The sequence below is a fragment of the Cavia porcellus genome, unplaced genomic scaffold (genome assembly GCF_034190915.1).
Source record: "Cavia porcellus strain 051 isolate PalLab524CR breed Dunkin Hartley unplaced genomic scaffold, mCavPor4.1 scaffold_15, whole genome shotgun sequence".
NCBI lineage: Eukaryota > Metazoa > Chordata > Mammalia > Rodentia > Caviidae > Cavia > Cavia porcellus.
Genome location: NW_026947498.1, coordinates 8,880,551 through 8,906,106, shown reverse-complemented (window position 1 = coordinate 8,906,106; position 25,556 = coordinate 8,880,551). Strand labels below are relative to the sequence as shown.

Genomic DNA, 25,556 nt, shown 5'->3' with positions numbered 1-25,556 from the left:
ATGAGCAGACAGCGCCGTGTTTTCCCAAGCTGCCGTTCTGCTGGGCGATGCGGGCAGCAGCATTCACTACATTTTTGATCTCATAAAGACAGGAAAGGACTCCAGAGCTGCTATAGAAAGTGGCCAGGGTGGTGAGAGGATTTGGGGGGGATTCTTAGCTGTGCATCATACTGTTACTGTTAATGAAATATTCGCTGTAGTTTTGACGCCCCGTTGTAAATACTTAGCTTTGCTATTTCTTGAAACCCTAAAACACTGAGATGCTGGAGCCATTTTTCTGGTAGAAGTCCTTTGGGAGGACAGTGTGGGGTGATAGTGCATGTCATGGTCCCAGAGGATGGGCCAGATGGTCATGCCGGTGGGGCTGAGCCCAGGCTGCGTGCCTTTGGACAGAACAGGGACTCAGCGTGGGCATCCATGTGGCCCAGCCCATGGAAGGATTAGACTTCGATCCAGCAGCCCCGGCAGGCCTGGGAGAGGCAAGCGGAGCGACATAACCTAAAATGGAGCTGCGGGGGCCGTGGAGGGGCAGCCTGTGTCCGGGACATGGCCAGGACAGCCGTGGAGTTTCAAAGTAGGATTTGAAAGGACAAAAACCATTTTGGATCAGGGCAAGGGACAGAATAAAATCCTCAGGATGTGCTGGTGAGAGGAGAGAGAAGCTGGGGAGTTTAGAGAGAACCGATGGCGAGGAGCGAAATGAAAATTTGGGGCTGAGAGTGAGGTACGAGCTGGCCGTGCAGTTGAGAGAAAGGAGCTGCAAATTTGATGGGCAAAGTGCCTTCAATGTTAGCATGAACGGTGGGGCAGGGAGGGGTGCTGGCCTGGCCCCCTGAGAGATTTCTTGTCCTGGGGATTAACCCCGACGAAGCTAGTCCTTTGCTTTTTTGAAACAGGGTCTTACCAAATTGCTTAATTCTCCATTCCTACCTCCAATTTGAGACCCTCCTGCCTCAGCCTTGGGGAGCGGTGGGGTTTCAGGCATGTTCTACCACAGCTGGCTGAGATTTCACCCATGTTTTCACACCAGAATCATGACCTTTGGACGTGTCGATGGAGCAGGTAAGTGGCACTGCATATCCTTGTGTCACTGGCACTCCTGAATGCACAGTAACGCCTCAGAGACAGAGAGAGAGCAATGTTAAAAGGACGAGATTGCATCCCTACAATCGGAGCCTCATGTTCTGCACAGGACCCCCAGCCCTGTGCACATAAATGACAGATGATAAGGATCTTGTCTAAAACATCAGTTTGGGCTTGGTCGTGGGTGGACAGCCCTGGAAGCTCCTGCTGCTGGCCCAAAGCCTTCCCGCTGTGATGTGGTCCTGCTGAGACCCCTCTCTGCTGTAGCAGGTGGGACTGGGCGACCTGCAGCGTCCCTGCAGTACCTGGTAGTGGACATGTTACTGCTCATAACCCGGGGAGTCTGGGAACAGCAGCCCTGCCCATACTTTCTGCTCTCTCCTTAGCGACCACTAAGGCGGGGGCTGCTTTGGCAACGGCAAGTCTGCCACGTCCACTGAAACTTGTAGAGGGTGTAGTGACCAAGCCTGGTCCAAGGGAGCTGCTGTGGGACGTAGTTCAGTGCTTGGTGTCCCTAGCTGGAGGACGCGGTTCCCCATGTGTCACCCTGAATTGTCGGGTCCTCCTGCACATGGCTTTTCACTGTCAATTTGGTTCAAATGCGTTTAAGTTCTTGGTGCTTAAACATTTGGCTTCGCCAGCTGTGGGAATAGACCCTGCTATCCGGCTCCTTTACTGCACAAATTACGTGGCCATTAAAGCACTGACGTCCCCCAGGGCTGTGATTAGGGGAACCAGCCGGGGCTCGGTGGCTCTATAATCAATGGAGTGTCTTAATGTGATTAATTCTGAAATGTCTTAAGTGATAAAGTATTTAAAGTACAGAGATCTATGCATCATCCTTCAGTTTCCATGGGGATTAGTCCCAAGGCACCTCATGGGCAATGTAGTCTGAGCCTTTACACAAAATGACGCAGTACTGTGTGTAAGGTCAGCACTTCCCCCTCTCCTGTAAACTGCCTTAGGTTGCCTGTAGTAATCAAGTGCAATGGTGGTGCTTCTGTTCCACCACTCGGGACTGAGGAGAAGTCAGGACACTTTCAGAACAAAACTTTTTTTTCCAAATATTTTCAAATATACTCAGACGTGGTGGTGCACACCTGTAATCCCAGCACTTAGGAGGCTGAGGCAGGAGGATCACCATGAGTTCAAGGCCAATCTGGACTGCATGGTGAGACCCTTAAAAAAAAAATCAGGGGCTGGGGATTTAGTTCAGGGACATAAGCACCTGCTTTGCAAGCGTGAAGTCCTGAGTTCGATCCCCGGTAATGATAAAAAAAATTTTTTTGATCCCTCAAATATTAACTTTGATATATTTTCTTCAAAAGTTTCTCATAAAAATACAATAACGAGATTAGGAAGTGCTGTCGCCAGCCTCTCCCCAGAGTCCTCGCTGTCCTGCAGGTGATAGTTTTCCTCATAATTCTGCATGGTTATAATTGTACTCCACTGAAGCCAGTGCTTCAGTCATTATCCGGTGCGGCTGTGTAACAACTTCCCCCAGACCGAGCAACTTTTTTCTTCAGTTCTAGAATTGAACTCAGGGCATTTACACTGAGTCACATCACCAGTGATCTAGGGCAATAAAAATTTTATTAATTTTTTTTTGGGGGGGACAAACTCTCACTAAATCACCAAGTTGCCCAGTTTAGACTTGGACTTAGGATCCTCCTGCCTCAGCCTCCCAGGTGCTGGGATCTTTGAGTGTGCCACCATCCCTAGCTCTTAGCAGCCCTGTATTACAGTTTCTTGGGCAGCTTCCGAAGACCAGGTTGTGCCAGCCAGTCCTGCCTCAGGGTCCTGATGTCCACAGACCTTGCATTGAGGTCCCTCCATCTCACGGGCACATCATTGCCAGGGCTGCCTGGAGGGCCTCTAGGGAGGACGCCTGGTCACCCAGACTGCGTGACCAGAGATACAGAGCAGCCAGATGTGCAGGGCAGCAGCCACAGCCTTTCTGTAACCTGATCCCATTGGGGACCTGCCGTCCCTTCTGCCCTGGACAGTGGCCACACGGGCAGCGCTGCCACGACCTCCAGAGCTGCTGGCCATGGAATTTACAGGTACACAAACATGGGCACATCACCAGCCACTTCCCAGTTACTGTTCCTTCTGATTCTAATTCCTCTCATGATGCAGTATTGAGTGCCATGGGTCACCATGACCTCCTGGTTGGGCGTGGCAGGGTTTCTATGGCAGCGGCACCCTTTGAGTACAGCATCTCAGCCTGGGGTGTGAACACTCCCAGCCCACACACCCCGCACCCTCGGTCAGGGCTCGGGTGATTTCTAACATTTGCTGTTGTAAACAGTACCACCTCACGCACCTTGTGCACATGAGCGAGTGGAATTTCTCCACAAGTCCCTGGGCCAGTTGTGATTCCCACTGGCTGCTCAATCTGTCCTGCAGTCACTGAACCATCAGGGTGACACAGAGGAGGATTTCTTTCACTGCAGGGGTTCACACCTTGGGTCTCTTGTATTTTGCCGGTTGGCGTGTCAGGTCCCAGCGGGTCACGTTCAGGACTGCATGGCTGCTGACGTGTTCCCAGGATGTCCGTGCTCTCCTTTTCTGTCCAGTGCCGTTGCTCTGCTTTTCTAGGTACTCCCTGCATGCGAGCTTCTTTCAGCTTTAGTTTTGAGTCTGACATTTTACTTGGCTTTGGTGTCTTCACTGTTTTAAGTCCAGTGACACTGAAGTTACCAGTTTCTTCATGCCGACCTGTATGCCATGCTTTAAGAAGTGCTTGCAGAGAACTTCTCCAAAATGCACAGGATGCTGGGTTCCAACCCCAGCAATGCAAGAACCGACAGAACCTGAGGAAAGAAGTGCTTCCTTAATCCAAGGAGAAGGATACAGATTTCTCTAAAGACACTGCTTACTTTGTCTTACTTTTTTCAAGCAAGGTATCTCATTTTTGTAAGGACCATTTGCTCAGCATTGTTTACTGAATATGTGGATGTTTTCCTCTTGAATTTTTCTAATAATTATGAAATTGTTAGTACATAGGAAAGACTAAAAATAATACAATGATGTCCTGATATGCCAACTGTAGATTTAATAATTGTAACATTTTCCTATTTCCCATTATGTGTGTAGATGTGGTTCTTGTGGGACCATTTGGGATAAGTTGCAGGTCTCATGACATTTCTTTATGGATCTTAAAAACAGGGACGTCCTTCTGCCTAATCCCACTGCCACTGTCAGATCTTAAACTGCCAGTGTTTGCTTATAACCCCTGGGCCATGTTCATGTGATTCCTGTGGTCCCAAGTAGTTTCCTGAGCTGCTTTGTTCTCTCAAAGGTCAGTTTTGTACGTGGGTGGTTCTGTGCTTGGTTTGTGTGTTGCTTGGTTGTAGGATGCATGGTATTTGGTTTGTTTGAGTTGTCTCCTAAAGGCACCGTTTAACTTGCCCATTAAGCCTCCCATTTCCTGTATACTTGAATTTAAATCTAAAATCTGGGACTCCAGTTGAACCTGATTTTCAGGGTTCTCACTGCCTTTCAGTGAGTCTTGTCACTTCTTGTTGTTTTGATAAAATACTTGACAGCCACAAATTAAAGGCAGAGAGGTTTGCCTTGGCTCATGGTTCAGTCCACAGTCAGTGGGCTCCAAGACAGGAGGGCTGCTCCACCTAGGGCAGCCCAGAAGGGAGAGGAAGGGAAGAGCTGGGGGCAAGAACACAGCCTTCCAGCTCACACCCTGGTGCCCACCTCTGCCCACCAACCAGAGTCCACTTCTGACAGCACAGCTAGCCTGGAACTTGTCCACGGGTGAACCCCCCACTGAACCTAACACCCCTGATCCACTTATCTTCCAAAGCCCCACCTTTGGACACCTGTGAATTTCAGGGAAGATTTTAGATCCTAAAACATAACAAATAATATCTTTGTTATACACTAGCCCCCATACATACCTGGACTATTTTTGAGCATCCTAGTGTGTCCCTCTGGGGCTGCCGTAATTCTCTGTCTGTCTCTTGCACCATGTGGCTTTAATGTTAGGAGTTGTGAAGACAGTATCTGGCCAGAACTGGCACTTTTTCCTTACTCTTCATTAAAATTTTCTTGGCTGTTTTTGCCTTTTAATTAATTGCATCAAAATCCCTAAAACACTATCAAGTTGTTAATTAGGACAGCTTTGAATTTATACTTTAGCTGGGAAGGAAACCAAGCTTTCACTGTATCAGATCTTTTCCCCAAGAACATGTTAAATTTCTTCATTTGTTTACGTCTTCTTTTATGTCATTCTCAATATTTTGTAATTTTCTGAGGGAAAAAAAACCTTAGGCATAAACTTATTACCAGGCACTTCTTAGTGCGTACTTGTTACTGTAAGTGGTATTATTTTAAATTGCATTTTCTAGTGGGTGGTTACGTGTGCCAGGCGTGCAATTTTTGCTGGGTTCTGTGTTACTAAACAGTTTTTAGAGTTACTTGGGTTTTCCACTGCATACTCATATAATCTACAAATCATACATTTTCAATCACTTGTACTCTGATATATCTTATATTTGATATATCTTGTGTATGTTAACTCCCTCAGCAATATTGAATAAAAGCAGTGATTACGGCCATTTTTGTCTGAATCCACAAGAATATTTTTCATTCTCCACCACAGAGCATGAAAACGTATGGAGAGAGCTTGCAGAAATTCCCTCATTCACCCTAAGGTTAAGGATTCACAGTTTCCTTAAGTATTTAAGGTGGATGGAAAAATAGTTTCCAGTTTAGACTAATGTTACCTGCTTCAGCACTGGGCAGCTCTATGCTAGGGTACAGTGAGAAATTCATGCATATCTGCCCCATAGCTCTGGTCAGAAAGTAACATACCGCATTCAACAGGCTACTTGTCGTTTCCTCTAAAGTAAGAACAACCCAGAAGTCATCAAAGGAGAATGTGTAAGTAGCATGTCCACCGTCCACTCACTGGACCTCTACAAGCAGTGTCTATGTGCAGGGGGTCAGTTGCTGTAAGGAGAAGCTTATGAAGCTTTTGTCTTACAAGAGACTGTAACAGGCAAACCCTGGAAACCTTTTAATTTGTGTCTCAGTAGCAAATCTTTTAGAACTCCTCTTCTGATGCATTTAAGTGTAAAAAATGTTTACTTTTTCATGTGTTTAACTGATTCAGTCTTTTTCTTTCAGTCTCTTGGGTTAGCTGTCACATTTTAAATGTCTTTTCTCACTAAAAGTTTTGTTTGTTTCTCGGAATACTTTTATGTTGATTTGCCTTGAGTGGAATGTGGAGGTTACACTGCCCCCAAAGTGGCTGTCCCATTCTTCTTCTGACATCTATCAGCAACGAGTTTGAAATCCCACGATTATTCTGTACCAAAGCCAGTAACTATCTGGGAGATACTTATTTCTGAACGCTCCGTTGCTTCCTGCCGGCCTGTCTTACCTTAGTTCATTTTACTAGTTTTTTCAAAGCTTCCCAGCTTTGCTTTCTTAATTCTTTTGTGGACTTTGGAATTGATTGGTTTTAAAATCTGGTATTTGGTGAGTCGTTAATCACCTCAGACCCGCAGCCCCTGGGTGGACTTGTGTGACAGCTCCTACTGATGGTGAGTCTGTCTTGTCACCTGGGAAGGTACGACATGCTGTGCTGTCTTAATTCCTTCCCTGACACTGAGACCCAAGGAGAGAGGTTTTTGAGGCTCATGTTTTCAGTGGGTTCAGTGCGTGGCGACTCAGCCGCAGGGTAGAAATGAGCTGGTGAAAGGACACAGCCAGTGACAGCAGCTCACTGCGTGGCAGCCAGGAAACAGAGACCAGGGAAGACCCAGGCACAGATCCCACCCTTCAGGTCACACCGCCACCTCTCCCCACCCATGCTGAGCTATGAGCTGGTCCAACGAAGACCCCACCGTGAGCACAGTGCCCCCAGGATTCAGTCACCTTCTAAGCCCATGAGACTGGGGGACATTTTAGATCTAAACCACAACCTCAGGTATCAAAAGCATTACCATAAAGCAGTTTTGCGTGTTCCTTCTGAGTGTCCTCAGACTGTGAGAATGGACGTCAGGATTCCTGTACCAAGCTGTAGAATTCAGGGGCCAATGGCGCTGAGCCAGGGCGTTGAGGGCTCTGTCTGTCGTGGGCTCCTTTCGTGTGCTGCTCCCCGACCCCTCGACCTCAGGCAGAGCAGCTTCCTTGCTAGTAGAACTCCCAGGGCTTCTCCCACCAATGGGCTCGACTTTACAGGCATCTCGGCTCAAGGGCCCTGCTTGGTGGGGCCTCTAGTCTCACCCACCTGCGCCTTTGTGACCCCAGCCCTAGAGACTGCTCAAGAAATGGCTCTTATGTCTGGGCTCAGAAACTGGAGTTGAGCTGGGCAGGGTGGCATGTGCCTGTTCCCCCAGGTGCTTGGGAGGCTGAGTCAGGAGAATTGCTTGTGCTCAGAAGTTTGGGACCAGCCAAGGCAAGGTAGTGGGACTGGATTTCTTAAAAAACTATTGATGATATAGTTCAGTGCATGATGCCCTGCACCCAAAAATAAATAAAACCTGGGGGTTACATTTGATCCTCATGTCTGTATGTTAAACTAACAGGACATTGGCACCCTCCATCCAAACAGAGGGAGGCAAAGGGGGCTTCTCTCACTCACTATCTTTTGCTTTGATTTTGTAATTATTTGATTTTGTAATTTATTTATGTTTGTTGAATGACTTACCTTACAGAGTTGGGCTTCTCTGTAAGGGCTAGCTTTGAGGAATCTCCTTGATCAGAACCCCTGGGCAGTTTTTGCAAATCACATGGATGTGGTGGATATTTTGTAAAAGTGCCCCTGTGCTTCTATGCTGCTGCCCTTGCCCCTGCCCAGCTCTCCCCCTTCCCTGCTAGGAATCCCGATGGGCCCCAGGCCCTCTGGGTCCTGGGATCCACAGCTGCCTCTTCCAGTTGCCTGGGGTTGTCTGGGTAGGGTCACCTGTAGCTCAGAGAGTGATAGCATCAAACCGACAACTCCGTTATCTTCATGCATCAGAGCTTCTGAAATACTATCCCTTTTTATAGACCGAGACATTTAGCACCCTAGAGCGTAGATTTCAGCTTCTACAACTCGAAACACTTCAGGCATCGGGCAGCCGTCTTGCTGTGAATCCCGCTTGCTGCAGGTTGGAAATGATCATCTATTCCCTGTGCATGTTTAAAAACAGGGGAGTTAGCTGCCAGGGCAGTGTTGGGTCTGGGCCTCCGCTTATCCACTTGGATATCACCAAGACTCCAAACTTGGAGGCCAGGAAGCCGCAGTGCCTCCTTTGACAGAAGGCAGCACTGGGGGCCACAAAGGCCAGCGGTCCACATGATTGCCCTGGCCCTGGATGCCTGCAACTCCAGAGCAAGATTCCCAGTCTCAAACAGTCAGCTTCACAAGGCAGTTCACTGCTGCGGAGAAAAAGGACTGGCCAGTGTTCTGTGATACTGGCTGAAGTGGAGTTTCACCCCCCACCTTTCAGGACACAATGTAGAGAAAACCCTTAATTAAAATTATAAATAACCTGGAGCAGTGACGAAAGAATGCAGTGATAGTGTTTGCTCGGACAGCTCGCCCTGGGTACTGTGCTGGGTGCTGAGTGTCTGTCAACTTGGTTATCCTTCTAGCAAGGCTAACTTCTGGGGTGGTTCCCATTTTATGGGCGAGGAAACTGGTATTAAAATGTGAGTTAAGATCACTCAGTCCTGAAATCCCAGCCACTCAGCAGGCTGAGGCAGGAGGGTCTTAAATTCAAAGCCAGCCTAGGCTGTAATAACGAGCCCTTGTCTCAGAATTTTTAAAAATTAAAAAGGGTGCGGCTCAGTGATACAGAATCCCTGGGTTCAATTCCTGGTATGGAATCCAGTCAATCAGTAAATTAAAAAGGCCACACAGCTCACAGTTAAGCCAGGAGGGCACAGTTCCTGACTCAGGCCGTGGGGCTCCAAGACCCGAAAGTCTCACGGGGTCTCATCACCACTGCTGCACACGATGGTCTCGTACGTGAATCCGGGGAAGAGGACTGGCTATAGTGAGTGGACCCTGGGCCGGGTGTGCAGACCACTCAAGGTGGGGGGTCGTGCAGACCACCGGGAGGCGCCCTGTGGAAGTCATTTAAACCCCCGTCCTGTAACGCCGGGGAGTGCATTCAAGGACGTGTCTCCAGCTGGTGTGTTCCACCTGACCGCCTTAGACATCGGTGTTTCTCAAAAGCTTCAGAGGAGGCACTGATGACTCTCAAAGCAGCAGCACGAACGGTGCAGATGTTCAGTCTGTTGGGGCTCGTGGTGTTTGCATGGTACACAGGCAGCAAACGCCAGGGAGATGCTTGTGAACCCAGCTTGATGGGTTCCCTGAAGCCGGCGTGGCTGATGGTAGTTGCATTTTTTGTCTTTCTTACCCCAAAGTGACCATGTCCCATGTGTCCCTTGGCACTTCTACAAGAACCATGAGCGTGAGGAGAGCGAGTGTATTCATGGTTTCTGGGTGGTGGACCCATCAATCCGAGCTCCCCCGCCGGCACCCTCCCAGCCTCTAGTAAGTGCTGTTCTACTTTTAGGGTGACATTTTTAGCTTCTCCGTCTGGGAGGGAACATGTGGGCCTCGTCTCTGTGTCTGGCTCGTTTCACTCAACGCGGCTTCCTCCAGTTCCAAGCTTTCCGCAGCAGATGCCTGCCTGCTTGCTTCTTAATGGCTGAATAATACTCCATGGCACACACATTCCCCGCTTCCTTCATCCACCCATCTGGGGCCCCTGGGCTGATTCCCGTGCCGGCTTCCGTGTGAACACAGGACCCACGAGGTCTCTCTGCCATGCTCATTTCTTCTCCTTCCAATGTCTATTCAGAAGCCCGAGCACCGCATCATATGGAAGATCTATTTTTGACCACCTTCTATCCCTTGGACTTTTTTAAGCATCCTGTCGGGAGAGGCTTGGTATAAAGCCAGCAGCTCGTGTTGGAAAGGCGCCATCTGATCCATTTCTCCAGCTGCCTGCAGCCTTGACACTGTCACCAGGAGCATGGCGACTGGCACCTCTTCAGGGGTCCTCCTTGCTTCCCGATTACCTGTCCCTAGCTGGGATTTTGCATAAACGGGATGTCAGTGTGTATTTCTTTTTATCTGGCTTCTTTCACTCAGCATAGTTATTTTGAGATCCGTCTTGTTTAAAGCCTCACGCGGGCCCTCGTTTTTAGTGCCGAGCAACGCTTCTCTCTGCGGGTGTACTCCACTTTGTTTACTTCCTGTCACCTGCTGCCAACTTTTGGGTTGTCTCCTGGTGGAAAAAATCTTCTCACTGTTGTAAGTAAAGCTGCTGTGAACTTCACGGATGCTTCCCAGCCCTCGTACAACCTGATAGACACACCAGGAGTTGCAAATACCCTACTCGGCTTCAGGGAAAGGCACCAAATGCCCAGCATAGCAACGCTGCACACAGCGAGGGTCCAGGGTGCCGTAATCCGGCACTGAGGCAGCCTACGTGGGGAAAACCATGCACTGAATCCTTGCAAATCAGGGACCATCTGCTGTGCTTGAAAAAGCCTCAGCTGTGTACTTCTGTTTCTCCTGGATCAGTACCAGGAGGGGATGGCTGGTCACAGGACGGGAGGCGACTTCGCTTGCTAAGAATCTGCCAAGCTGTTGTGCAGGGCATGGCCGCCTCATGTCACAGCCCCCCCCCCCAACCTGGTACCCCACATTCAATGCGGTTAATTCTCGTACTTTAATGAGTATTCAGCAGTTTCTTACTATGACTTTCCTTTGCATTTCCCTAACGACTAACAATCTTGGACATGTCTCATTTACAATCCATACTCCTTGTTGGCAAAGTATCTTATCAGATTTTCTTGTGGGTTTTCATTTTCGGCTCCTCATTTACAAGCTCGCTGAGTTTTCAGTGTTCTTTGGGGAAGGTGGGTGCCGGTCCTGTTCCAGAAATGGGGCTTGCCAGGATTTTCTCATGCTCTTCTCAGACCCTTGTCTTTGAAAGAGAAATTTGTGACTTTGATGCCATTCAATTTATTAGTTTTTTTTATCTTTTTTGTGATGTAGCTAAGACATTTTTCTCCTGTCCAAGGATACAAAGATTTCCTCCTGTATTTTCTTCTGGAGGTTTTACAGTTTTAGAGATGTGTCATTTAGGTTCCAAATATTTAGGAGATTTCCTGAGAGCTTTCCGTTACAGACCCCTTCTGTTCTTGAAGTTTGCACTGGTTTGAGGATACAGTTCCTATGAATTAGGTCCTTTTACATTCATTAAATTTGTTTTAGGACCCAGGAAAATAGTTGGCTGTGGTGAATGCTGCAGGTGCTCCTGAGAACAGGTGCACTCCACTGGGTGGCTGAAGAGGCAGAGCCAGTGGCAGTAGCGGAGGGTATTGTTCCATGTTATCACTCGCCATCTTCTTGCTCTGTTGTTGAGGAAGGGATGTGGCCCTTTCTGATGGCATTTATGGATTTAACTAAGTCTTTTTGGTTTCATCATTCTTGTCTTGTGTATTTTGAAACTACTGTTAGGTCTAGAGATGTCATAGGGCTCTTGTGTCCTATTTACGCATCAGGGCTTCTTTCGTGGTGTTATGGTTTTGATTAGAAATGCCCCCAGATGTCCCATGTGTTTGGAAGGTGATCGGATCTCAAGGGAGCTGAATTCATGGGTAGCTTCATCTATCAGGAGGTGGAGCCTGGCTGGAGGCGGTCGCCGGGGTTGGGACTTAGGGTGCATCTCCCTCCCCAGCGCCTCCCTTCTCTCTCTGCTTTCTGGCTGCCTTAGGGTGAACAGCTGTCAACACGATGCCCTTCACCTGTGCCCTTTCAATCTTGGAGCCACCTGATCTGGGGCTGAACATGGGCCAAAACACACCCGTCCTTCTTAAGTTGTAGGTGTTGGGGTTATAGTGTATAATCCTCTTCTACCCTTCTAGCGCATTTGAGTCTACACTGAGGCTGAGTTTCTTGGAGGCAGCGTGAAGTTGGGTCTTTTTATTTAATTTGAGGATCTCTGCTTTTTTTTTTTTTTTTTTTTTTTTTTTTGTCTTTTTCCTTTTTATCGGTACCAGGGATTGAACTCACGACTGCCTGCTTGCAAGGCAGGCACTTACGCCGCTGAGCTCCAGCCCCCTCTGCTTTTTAATAAGGGCATTTAGGCCAGAGATTGGCAGCCTAGAGGCCAATCTGGCATGCAGTCTGTGTTTATAGGGCCTGTGAACTGAGAACAGTTTTTACATTTTTAAAGAGCTGGAGGGAAATGAAATAAGTACGTAACACAAAAAGCCTAACATAATTAGTATCTGGCTCATTTCAGAAAAAGTTTGCCAGCCCCTCTTTCAGACTGTTTATATTTAATGCGACGGTTGATTCAATTCTGTTTACGTCAGTCTCCTTACTGCAGCATTCCTTTGTCTCAGATTTTTGGAACCAGAACTATTTTGGGTTTTTGGGTGTTTCAGGTTTTGGAGTAGCTTTGTACACATAATGGGCTGTCTTAGTGTGGGACCCTAATCTAAAATGAAATTCACTTGTGTTTGTATACACCTATTCTCACAGCCTGAAGATAAGTTCCCGTGCTTTCTGTGCCCCCACATTTTGACTGTCACCTGTGGAATTTGCCATGTGGCCATGAGTTGGGTTTTGCAGGATTACAGACTGGAAGGTTTTCTAATGAGGGATGTTCAACCTGTACATTTTTTCTTTTTGCCTTGTTATGTTCCCCACTCCCTTTTTTTCTTTCACTAACTTGAATTGGGTTCTCTTTTTCCATATTTACCTATCTACAGTGTCTCTCCCTGTGTCTCGTGTTGTCTCTGTCTCTCTCACTCTTTCCGTCTCTCCCCCCCCCCCGACTAGGATGTTAGTTGTAACTTTGAGCAGGGTACTGGAGATAGAACTCAGGACTTTACTAGTTATAATTCTTGTAGTAGTTGCTTGAGGGTTTATAATATCATAGCTGAACTGACCAAGAACTAAATCAGACTTCTCTGTAATGTCATTGATTGTACATTGAATTTGATTAGGTTCTCAGCTAACTCAGCTTGCAGTAAGAATCATAGACCCCAGTTCGTGAGTGGAGGTACATTATTACCAGTTTCTGTAGCCTAGATGACTTACGATGGTGCCCTTCGACTTTCCCTTCCTGTTCTGTGCCGTTATTGACCTGCATATGTTATTTACCACCCAATGCCTCCTCTTTGTTTCTGATTTAATCGCTCAGTTATCTTTTTACATGCATGAAATTAAAATAAAGATCTCACAACTGGCTGAGCAGTTAAATTTCCGTGTCATTGTTCCTTTCTGCAGACTCAGGTTCTTTGGGCATCTTTGTGGCTCACAAGACTTCCTTAGCCTGCAGGTCTGTTGGAAATGAGCTGTCAGCTGTGTGTATCTGAAAAGACCCTTTGGTCACCTTCGTGTGTAGAAGATAACTTTGCTAGGTATTGAGTTCTAGGTTGGTAGGTTTTTTCCAAACCGTAGTCTTCTAGCTCATATGGTTTCTAACATGAAACCCTCTGGGATACAAACTCCTGTTCCTTTGCAATGTTATTTTTTTTTCTTTCTCTTTAAGCCTCTAAGATTTTCTACTTACTACTGATCCTCAGCAGTTCACTGGAGTATTTTATTTGGTATTTCTTGATTTTGGGGTTCTTTGAACCTCTTGAATCTATACATTTGTGAAATTTGGAAAAGCATGGTTATTATGTCTTCAAATATGTTTTCTCCCACCTCTTCCTCCCCTTTGAGTCCTTGGGTGACATGATGTATCAGCTTAAAATTATCCCCGTGTACCAGTGTTCTGTTTAGGTTTCAGTGTTCTCTATTTCATTTTGCATGGTCCCCATTGTGCTGTCTTTAAGATGATTAGTCTTTTTCCACAGTGAATACTGTGCTATTAATATCACCAGTGTGTTGCATCTTCTGTGTTGCAACCAGAGGTTTGATTTAGGTCTTTAATATCCTCTGTGGCTTTCACATCTTTAATTTTCATCCATCCACCTGAGTAGAACACAGGGATGATAATGGCTCCAATATCCTGTCTGCAACACTATTGCTCTGTCATTTCCTGTTTAATTTTAGTGGATTGATTTTTCTCATTATGAATTGTGTTTCCCTGCTTCTTTGTGGGAATTATACATTGTGCTTTCCTGATTCTTTGCAACTCAGTGATGTGGACTGAATAATTCTGACCCTACAAAATTCATAGGTTGAAATCTAATACTTATGGAGATGGGATTTGGTGGTGGGGCTGTGTTAGCTTTCTGGTGCTGTGACAAAGTCCCTGAGAAGGATCAACTTGAAGATTCGTTTTGGTTCACAGGATCAGAGGGTTCAGTCCATGGCCAGCGGGCTCCATTGCCTTTAGGCTGTAATGAGGCAGAGACATTCTGATGGAAGGCATGGCGGGGGACAGCTGGAAGGAGGGAGGCTTTGGAAAGGCGGGAGAGGAAGAGAAGTCCACCTGTGCTGATGATCTTCCTCTTGTGTCCTATCTCACTGCCACCCCGTCAGACTGTACCACCCTCCTTCAGGACAGGCAGATCTCCCCCTCTGTCTACACTCGCGGCTGGAGTACCCTCACCAGCTCACCCACCTACCTGTGCCCTGGACTGGTTCCCTAGGTGTTTTTCACTGTGACCAAGTTGATAGTCAAGATTTCATTTGGGAGTGAGATTAACGCCCTTATGAAAGAGACCCCAGAGAAGTCCCCCAAGCCCCCGCCCTAGAAGGATGGGAGGATAGCAGGAAACCAGCTGTCTGGGAAGCAGGAAGCCCTCACCAGACACAGAATTAGCCAGGGCCCTGGTCCTGGCCTCCCTGGCCACGAGGACCGTGTAACATGGCACTAGCTGCTGGAGGGTTCCTGGGCCACTCTGTCTGGTCACCACAGCAGCCTCAATGCTGAGACATTTGGCAGCTTTTTGTCAGATGCCAAACACTGTGACTTTTCCCTTATGGATTGCTGAATATTTTTTAATATTCTAGGTGTTCATTCTTGGTTGCAATTAAGCTACTTAGAAAAGGTTGGTGCTTTTTTATTTTGATTTTAAGCTTTCTCCGGGAGAGGCAGGCCAACACCTTACAATTCTCCCCACTACAGAGGAAAGTCCTCTGAGGGGTGCCTGTGTACTTCTGATGTTTGTGCCTTTGCTCGGAAGAACAGAGCAGCCAGCTGGGGGCGTGCTCTTCCCTACCCTGCGTGGGCTCCAGCCCCTGTGCCAGCGAATCCTTGCACTTGCTTTCAGCATTCCCATACAGCTGTCATGGCCAGAACTGTTGTCAATTCCAGAGGGTAGGGGGGGTCCCCTGGAGCCCAACAGATACCGTTCTTCCCCAGCGTCTTCGGTCTGTAGTTGGGTGGACCTGGGGTTATGGGGCCAGTGGGAGGCCGACTGTACACAGCCAGAGAGCAGGGACTCAAGGCACTCACTGTCTCTGGGCACAGCTGTCTCCTCCGTGCGACTCCGCTCTGCAAGCTCTGGGACCATGGCTGTCCCCTCTGCACACAGCAACCCCTGCCTGTGTTGCCACCTGGGAAGTCCAGGTGGTGCCCTGGAGCAGTCCCAGGCTGCTCCTCCTTTGTTCCCATCCCTTTTCATGTGTTGGGTCCGGGGTTCTCCTTATTTCATCCCAGAAAGTGGGTGCAGACCCTCGGAGTCCATCCTGCCTGGAGCAGCAGTGATTTTTGAAATCTCTATGCTGCTCAACACTGGGGCATCATGTGCTTCTCCACAGAGCCCATTCCCTCTTCAGCATTTTGCTGGCAAAAAGTCTCCATTTATAAAGAAGATTTAAACAGAGCAAAGATCAAAGGCCACAGCGCAAAGACTTTTGCAACCTGAGAAAGTTTAGCCGCATGAAGGGCTCTTACAGATCCCTCAGTAAGACATGAATCCTCATAAAAACATAAATATCAAGAAAGCCGATAAAGCTCTTCCAACTATGCCCTCCTCACAAGCACAGAATTCTAAACCATGCAGAGTCAGGCAGAGGGCCGAGTGCCCTCCAGCACAGTGAAGTGTGGGGAGCAGGCATTCACACCCTGAGCTGGGGCACGGTGCCAGCTCACTCTGCCCAGTGCGCCCTGGGTTGGTGGAGGACAGGACACTCGAAAGGAAATCAAGAATGGGAGCAAACCTTCTGGTCCAAACACTGTCTTCCATTGGAAACTCCAGTGTGGGACAAACGGGAGCTGGGTAACCCGCCTGGCCCAGCCCGGTGGGAGGGGGGTGCTCATCAGAACAGCCTGAGTAAACACTGGGATTGTTAACCGTGAGACTGAAAAGAGCTGACCAAACAACAGCTCCTGCTAGTGTCTCTTTGCTTTTAAATGCTGATGTGTGGAAAAATGAAGAAACGCGCACTGAACATGTCTAAGTGATGAGTTTACGGGCGTGCTCTCATTCCTCTGCAACCAGCTCTCTTACCATAGCCATGCGTTGTCAGAACTGCTGTGCGTTGTTCAATGGGTTCCTTAGTTATCTGCCTGGGCCTGCCATGGCCGAAGGCTGACAGCCTCCCTCCCTGCAGGAACAGGTGCCCTCACCCCACCCCCCACACCCCGGGGCACCTATGCCTGCAGCACCAGTGCAACTGTGGGCACCGCAGGGCGGAATACAAGTGTCCCAGCAGATTTCATGTTCAGTACGCAGTGGCAGGCAGGCATGACCCAGAGTTCTGTGCGGCCTCTGCTGCGGTCATCTGCAGTGCGGCTAAGCCAGGTCCCTCCTTTTTCAGTCCCGGGGATTGAGCTGTATCTCTGGTTCTCTCTAAATTGCCCAGGCTGTATGAACTTGCAGTCCTCCTGCCTCAGCCTCCCAGGGTGCCACTACTACAGGTGGGCACCACCACTCCCAACCACGTCCCCCACACTTTAAAACCGTTCTTTTAAGGCCACGTCTTCATTTTTCTTTTGACTTTTTCTTTGGTCAACCAAAACAGTTCACATTTGACAGGACTTAGGATTCTGATGTTTCGGAGCAGAGAAAGAGCATGCTCTGGGCGCCGACACTCCTTCACCCGAGGTGGCTGTCTTTGCGGTTCCTGGGTGGGCGGTAGATGGCGCGGCCCACTTCTTTCTCTCTCCATGCAAAGCTGGGGCGGCTGTGCTCCTTGGAGGGCTGATAAAGCCTGATGCGGGTCCTGAAATCTACTGTTCTTCCCCAAACCCATTTTAAGAAACCATCTCCTCTCCTCCTCCTCCTCTACCAGATTCCTTAACAAAAGCTGCCAGGTGATGCCACCTGGTTTCCCTCTTGGGATTAGATGTTGAACACATTGACCACTCCTGGTCTGCAGCCCTGCACACCCAGGGGGTGTGATGTAGGACAAAAGTGGCCAAGGGAGGGCCTCTGGAGCCGGTCTGATCCGGTTCCCTAAGAGCCTCCATTAAGAGTGTGTGGATCCAGCATCCTGAGAGGCTGAGGCAGGAGAATTACAACTTCAAACCCAGCCCAGACAACTGAACAACCTAGGCAAGAAACTTGTCTCAGAATAAGAAGTGAAGGGCCGGGGATGCAGCTCCATGACAAGGCCCTGGGTTCAGGACCCCCACCACACAATAAAGAAGTTTGGGGGGTTGGCAGGATCAGAGTGGAGACTGAGCTCAGCTTGGTTTTGCAAGGAGCACCTGCTGCCAGCTATGCCCAGGGAGGTACCAAGAGATCACCCCTCTTTCCTGGTTTTCCCAGCCTGTGCCCCAGAAACACAGCAGCAGGGCGGCTGCTTCCCCCTGCTACCCCAGGCTCTCAGGAAGCCCCACACCTCCACCTGGGGGCTTTGTGCCCCACATCCCGGCACACGCTGTCCCCAAGCCCTCCCTTTGCTGTCATGGCTCCAGGACCCCAGGGCATCAGGGGCCAAGGGGCCTGCCCATCTTACAGCTGTGGCCCCCACTTTGTCTCCGCAGAGACTGCAGGTGTCCCCCTGTCCGAGGTGTCCGGGCCCTTCTCCACCGACGGCATCGCCAGCAACTGCGTCCCCTCCCCCTCGCTGAATGAGCCAGTGCTGTGGGTCGTGTCCTACGCGCTCATGAGCTCCTGCGGACTCATCCTGCTGGTCCTCATTGTCCTGCTGCTGCTCCCCTGCCGGTGCCGCCACGCGCCCCGTGACCCTGAGGTCATCAACGATGAGTCCTCCCTGGTCAGGCATCGCTGGAAGTGAAGCCCTGTGACATCAGGACCCCGCTCTTCTGACTCTGGGCACCAGGTGGCAGGGCTCCGGCGGGTTCTCCCTCCATGTATGCCTGGGACCCGAAGCTCAGTTCTGCTCCCAGAAACCTCCATGGCCCCAGTGTCTTGATTAGTCTTGATTTTAAGCTTCCACTTTTTCTTTCCTACTTCCAAGAAAAAGAAATGATGATGATGAAAATAAAAGAAACACGCCTTATTATAAACCAAACGGAGTGAATTGGGCTTCAGCTTGCAGCACGGGTGATGCAGACCCAGCTGTGCCACCCAGAGCAAGTGCGAGAGCCCGGGGCTGGTTATCACTCCGGGCCGGAGCCCAGGGCACTGGGCTTCTAAGCCACTTCCCGAAGTCCGGAGTGCTGCTGAGAGAAAGCTTGGGTATTCACTGCCCTTCAGGGTAACCTGTGACACCAGGCCAGGCCCCGGCAGCTCAGAAGGACGCAGAGAAATGAGCCTGGAGGCCTCGGGGCTAGAGCCACCTTGCTGGCCCCCAGCCTCCGCATGGGTCCCTGGACCCCTACTGGGGAGGCTCCCGAGTGAAGACCTCAGTCCAAAAGCACCAGCCTCTTCCACCAGGGGAAGGCTCAGCCCTCTGCAAAGGTGCAGGGACAGCCGATCGCCAGCACCGACACTGCCGAGCCATGGTCAGTGCCACTTTGTGGCTTTGCCGACGGCCCTGGGCACGCTGGGGTGCGGGCAGCCTGATCCCACAACACTCCTCCTCCTGGCCCAACCTGGCAGGTGTGGCCACACGCACTCTTGCCCTAGATTAAGTAGAGCTTCAGTGAGGGTCACAAAGTCTGTGTCACTAGTGTTGGTTCTGTCTCCAAATCTTCCCTGCAAGTGGCTTGGTTCTTACCCTCCGGGGGTCAGAGGGGCTACCAGTTGCCCTGGCCTCTGACTGTCTGCCCTGGCCACTGCCAGTCAGGTAGACAGCTCCAAGGTGTGGCCTCATTTCCACATGTCCCCTCGCCCCCACCCAGGCTGGAGGGTGGCATCTGATCATTCACCGAGCCCAGGACTTGTTCCCTTTGTGTACTCAGCTTTGGAGACAGGGTTTAGTGATGTCCTTGTGTGGAGGACAGAGCACGGTGTTATCAGTGGTCTTTGCCAAAGGAAGGTGGAGCCTTTCACCCCATATGTGGGCCCCCAAGGTGGTGCCCCTTCGCTGTGAGAAATCTGAGCCCCTGAGCAGCAGGAGGGAACAAAGCAGTGAGGCCTGGCTGGTACTGTGTGGCAGGCTGGGGCGAGGTCCTCCTGGGAATCCTGACGGCACCTGACCCGTGTTGTGTATTCCATATCAGATTTCTCTGCTTTATAGCTCAGATGCCACTGCATGTGACATTTGAATGAGACACTTAAATTACAAAAATGTCCCAAAGCGGCAAGAATGAGCTAAGCAGTTGAAGTGGGGTCATTTTCCAGGTGTGCCTTGCCACCAGAAATTAGAGGTGGAGTCAGAAGTGTGGTGGGGACGTGCAGCCTGCAGAGCTGCACCAGCCGGGCTTCCTCTGCTTAGCAGGGCGGTTTGCTTTGCTTGGCTTTGCTCCACTCCAGGGCAGTTTGCTTTGAATGGAAAACAGAATGGTGACCCTGAGGGAGTTGTTTCTCCTTCAGGGTCACCTGGAAAATGCTGGAAGAAGGTGGTTTCTGGAAACATCGTTGGCTCTGGCGGGAAATGTGTGGCTTGAAGTGGACAGTCTTCGTTTAGAGAGGACGACTCGTTTTCTTCCTGATCATTTATTTAGAGGTCAGAAATGGAATCCTGCCTTCAGGAGCTGAAGCTGTTTGTAAAAACATCAGAAATGAGCCCACTGGGTTTGAAAGAAGCCAGCTCGAAGCATAGAGGAAAAAACAGTTGCCCTATGTGAGCTGGGGACTGAGGTTCTGGGCTGTCTCGGCCATGAGCATTCGGAAGGACTTTGCCCGACCCATCCTGAAACCCAGAGGTTCCGAATGGAGGTGAAGTCATCCTGGTCCATAAACCGATCAGAATCATGCATGGAATTCACAGCAAGATGGCATGAATCAGTCCGCAGAGCTCGGGACTAGGTTTTGACAGGCAGCTGTGCTTGGGGCTACTGTTCTCTTGTAGGAGAGAGGACGAGGGATTATGTTGTTCCTTAATTAAAATTGGGGATTTATTCAGTTCCTCTCACCAGGTCTCCACTCGGAGGAGCGGCACCCGAGGCTTGGTCCTGAGACCTGACTTCTTGCCTCCCCACGTCCCTGGGAACAAATGTCTGCCCAGGAGTCACCGGGAACACTTGAGTTCCCCAGCCTCTATCCTTCTTACTGGATTCCCACGTGGCTTCTCTTGCACAGACTTATTAGAATCAACTAGAGACTCCTTCAGTATAATGCCGCCACTAGAATATTTTTAAGGAAAAAACAAACACCATAAAATTTAAATTGTGCAGTTTGCCAAGAAAAGTCCTACGGTTCCAGTGCCAGGAAAGCTCCTCACAGCAGCAGTGATTTTGTACATCTCTTTTGGGCTTGAAGGATTTTTAGATTTCAATGTAAAGCAGTTTCAAATTAAACACCAATGCAGAAAAGTACGTTTTTACAGTTGAGCGGAAGAAAATAGAAGGGCGGTAAAAAGTATGCTAGCAAAATAAGCAGGATTGACTCCTGGGAAGCACTTTGATTCCAGACATCCGCAGATTTTTACCTTTTTTCTTGTGTGTGGCTTTTTTTCCCCTTAAGTTTGCTGGAGGATCTAGTGACGATCTGATTGATTTCACAGGGCTACAAGCCGCAAACTTCATGCCCGAGGAGCCCAGGGACAGCATGGGGTGAAGCCCAAGGCATCCCAGGGCCAGGTCCTTCCAGAGAGTGAAGGATTGTGGGAACTCGGTAAATCCCGAAGTCCCAGAGTGGGCAGAAAGGAGCCGGGAGAGAGCTTGCTTTCTTTAATCTGCAGTGGTCACTGCAGTCCGGACACCCCAGACACCCCCGGGACACTGATAAGCAACTCTCTCCATGCCGAGCGCTTGGCACTTCCTGTTCTTTAGGGATTCTCCCAAGGGACCACTGATGACAGAGGATGTGTGAGGCATCTCAAAGCCGACCTTGAAGCATATTTGTGGCTGTGGTCATCAGTCCAGAGGTGGCACCTGAACTCCCAGAGCAGGACATGGGCCTCTGGCGTTGGCTTCAGGCTGCAGCCTGGAAAGTGTATAGGATGGAGGACAGAGAGGTGTCACACAGGTCCCTTTGGGGTCTAAGCATCCAGGATGGGGACTCCCTGCTGTCAGCCTTAACACTCTCCTCTCGGAGTGTTCTGATGGGGTCTGGGAGGCCTCTGCGTGCAGCCACACTGCTGCTCAGGGTCAGTGCAGAGCCCAGGAGTCTGCACTGTGTGAGTTCCTGGATGGGGCCAGGGCCCTGGGTCAGTGAGTGTTAGTGAGGGTCACTGGGGCCGCTGAAGACTTCTGCCACAGTGCGGGAGGGGGACACAGAGCAGAGCTGGCCCACAGTGATGCTGTATGTTTCCCAGGGTGGGTCATCCAGTGACCTGGGTTCCTCACCCTGTGCTGGGAAGTCACCATGCCAGCAGCAAATGCAGCGGCCTCCCCCATCCAGCAGCTGCCCTGGGTTCTCTTGTGATCAAATGTGACACTGGGACACCTGGGCCTTCCAGGACATGCCACTCTGTGGTTTGCACAGTGCCTTTGCTTGAGAAAAAGACATAGGAGGACCATGAGACTTCCTGATCAGTTCTGATCTGGCCGTGGTAATAGATACGGGTCTCACCGAGAAACCACGGCAGCACCAGCGAGGGACGGCCCTGTGCCGAAGGAATAGGATTTGAGTGACATCCGCCGGGAAGAGGAGGCTGCCACCCCCATGGCTGGCAGGGGACCGTGCGCAGTATGGTCAGGAAGTACGATAGATGTGTGGAAGTTGTCTTGCAGCCCACGAGTCCCATCCCGTGGGGCCTGCCACTTCCCACAGCAGTTCTGGAGCCCTCTTTCCTGAGGGTCTTCAGCTGAGCTGCCACAGCTGCCCCAACATCCTGAATGGATCCGAAACGTTTCCCTTTCAAGGTCATTTGCACTTTGGAGAACCAGGAAGTCATGGTGGCAGATATCATGAATAAGGCAGGGGAGGACACAGCGCCATGTTTTCAGATCTGTCTGTCAGATGGCTCAGGGCAGCAGTGGCCTCACCTTAGCTCTGACCCCACCTCATAAACACACTCAGGAAGGAGACCCCCGGAGCTGCTGTACGAGGCGCCCATGGCAGGGGTGAGCTTGTTGGAATGGAGGGGGAAATGAGCAAAGCAAAGCAAGGATCTACTCATCTGTATCAAAATCACAAAATAAAATTTCTCAAAAGTGCACTTTCATGGTCTTTGTTGAGAAGGGTGTAAGACCAGGATTTGGAGTTTTCTCTTTCTGTTTTCTGGATTACAAGTGTAATGTCTTATAGCAGCGACTCCATACGAGGAGCAGCGGACAGGTTTGCTGACTCGCTGTTATATAAATGTTGAATTTCCTGTTTCAATACTATTAACTCACACTGTTCAGTATTCCAGGCATTAAGTGGGGCTACTTAGCTTTCCTTCAGGTGGCAGCGAGGTCCTGCCTCAAGCCAGACAACAAATTCTTCAAAGATCCCGAAAGCACTGCTTTGCAGAATGTACTGTGTGTATGTCGGGTTCGCCTGCTTTACATGATAACCCTCAAGTGTAACTTGTATTTCTGAAAAACCTTAAATGCCTTTTATATTTCCCTTTTGGGAGTCTGCTCTATCTCCAGGACCCTGGAGTGGCTTTCACTAAAGTCATGATCAGAGCGAGAGGCCAGGTACAGAGGTGTCCTTCCACTTTAGAAGTGGCTGTGTAGCTGTGGATGTTCATCCTCACAATCCTGCCCTTCAACACTGGAGTTTTCTAAAATAATCTTATTTTTATACCTGTATGTTCCACTGATTCCAGATGTGTACCACTGAGAAGGAAATAAACCATGTTGGATTATTTGAATAAATACTACTTCTAACTTGTTGGGCTTGGGACTTTTTTTGAAGCACATTTCAAACCTCACCTTAGAAATTGCTGCCCGTGATGCATCATGGGCTGTTATTCCCACGGCATCCAGGTGGGTCCTGGGAGATCCGGGACAGAGCCATGTGGAGCAGGGCCCAAGCCCAGTGATGAGGACGTACCGTATGCTACAAAGACCTTTAGGGACTGGAAGCCGCACAGGGAAGATCACCTGCAGAAACAAAACTGAAAAGCTGGATGCAGTGGTGCACCTGTGTGACCCCAGCACTCTGGGAGGCTGAGGCAGGAGGGTCACCAACTTCACACTCAGCTAGTGAGACTTTGTCTCAAAATGAAAAATCCTTTATGTTGAAAAGGCACAGAGAGCTGGTCTGAAAGACTGGGTGGGACAGCCAGCCCCATCTTGGGGATGACAGGACAGGGCTGGGAGTGCCTGGCTGTAGTCCCTGGGACCCCAGGAGATCAGAGCTAGAAGAGTGTGCATACTGGGCTGGAAGCCAGCTCTGCCCCTCCGAGGTCTCTTCTTACCCAGAAATCGCCCATCTGTACCCCAAGCCCGGCACGTGGTGAGCCCGAGCCGTGCCTTGGTTATGTTTTATTTTGATACCAGGTCTCACAGAGTTGCCCAGGCTAAGCCTGAACCTGTAAGCCTCCTGCTTCAGCCTCCTAGAGCTGAGATTTCAGAATTGCACCGACACTCCTGGCTTATACTTTTGTTTGATGGTGCACAGATAAAAAACAAAGCAACGTAAGCCGTCAAGCCTGGCGGGGGGCAAAAGCAACAGCTGCTGGAGAAACAGAACTCAGATACTCTTTCTAGTAACCAGGAAGAGGCTTTCGTTTCTGGGGTTTCTTTTTCAAGCTCCAGTCCAGGAATCCCTTCTCCAGCTCTGAGCCCTGAGCAGCCTCCCATATGTGATTTCATGGCTTTATCGCTAGGTGGTGCTGTCAGGATGCTTTGTGGCCCAGCTTCATGCTTTTGGGGGTCTTTTGGTAGGAATTTTTTCCTGATATTTTTGGCTTTCACAGCCTTTATCGTATGTGTGTTGGGGGGGGGGGGTAAACCAGGACCCAAGAATGCCCGCTCCGTGTGCTGCTTACAGGCAGGTGTGACCCCCAAATCTGCATGTCCAACCCCTGCAGGGAAACTGAGGCAGCACTGTCGTAAGTACCCAGCTTCTCCTGTCAGTGGCACAGTGCAGATTCAAGAGGGCCTGAGATCTCAGCCCTTATCCTAGGCCTTTATGAGGTGGAAGATTGGAAGTCGAAAGGAAAACAGTGTTTACAAGTCACGCATTAAAACTTTGCTGCACCCAAGTATCACCAGGGCAAAATATCAGGGCAAGTGCTTGCACGGGATCGAGGGGTGGAAACGGACCTTCACTGGGCAATGAATCTTCGAACATTGTAAGATGCAGAATTTTATGATGGGCTTGGAATTGCTGAGGACAGAGGTGACTTGGGCGGGGTCTTTTGTGCTGGTTACTATCAGGCCCTCTGGAGGGACCTGGCTTCATATCACTCAGCACGATGCACAGGTGACTCCATGTGGACTCCCAGCGATCCCATGCTGTCCCAGGGCCACTGTGTATCTCTGCAGCAAGCTCCTGGAAGACGTGGTGGCTCCTCAGCCATCCTGAGGTCGGGTTTTGCTGTCCCCTGGCTGTGGGTCCAGTCTGGGCCCCGGCTGAGTAATGGTTGGGGTGCTGTGTCAGGGTTAGCCCTTCCGATCACATTTGAATAACAAGGAGCTGCAGGAAGAGTGGTCCTCAGGGTGTCCTCAGCTAAATCCCACTCAGTTTAATCTGACCTGACCTCCAGAGGAGCCCCTTCATCCTAAACTCTCTAACTGTGTTGTTTTCTAGGGGCACTGTTTCTACAGAGTTCTCAGAGAAAATATACTGGGAAGACTGAGGCGGGAGGATCGCTGCAAGTTCAAGGCCAGCCTGGGCTAAATAGTGAGTTCCGGTTATCCTGAAATACGGAGCAGGAATCCATCTCGAAAATTAAATAAATAAAATCAAAAGGGGGATGAGCAACAAAACCAAGAAGAAAGCGAACTCACAAAGCAAACTCACTCAGGATCTTTAACCATCCTGATGGTTTCCAAAGATAGAGGAGGACAAATTTGCAAAGCAGCCTGAGTTTCATCAGACAGCTGGAGCTCTGGTTCCAGCCTCCTCTGTAATCTGACTACAAATACAGCTGTGATGGAAGCAAAAGATTTAAAACAGCCACAGCTGATGAGAGCCCCCCATGGCCATGCAGAAGTGGTTTCCTTCAAGAGCGTCGCTGAATTCACTGC

The 25,556-nt window shown here is 49.7% G+C and overlaps 1 protein-coding gene across 2 annotated transcripts in view; it reads left to right on the top strand.

The window, feature by feature from the left end:
• The window catches only part of Bace2 (beta-secretase 2), a 71,303-nt gene extending 48,057 nt beyond the window's left edge, over positions 1-23,246 (top strand). The window contains exons 9-10 of one of the 2 annotated variants that reach the window (XM_063224580.1): positions 9,469-9,598; positions 17,961-18,100. In XM_063224580.1, the coding sequence (XP_063080650.1) occupies positions 9,469-9,598; position 17,961 (131 nt within the window). In that variant the 3' untranslated portion in view covers positions 17,962-18,100. Of the gene's footprint in view, positions 1-9,468; positions 9,599-17,960 lie in introns of both variants that reach the window. The other variant, XM_003463954.5, reaches the window with a different exon arrangement.
• Positions 23,247-25,556: the final 2,310 nt, after the last annotated feature.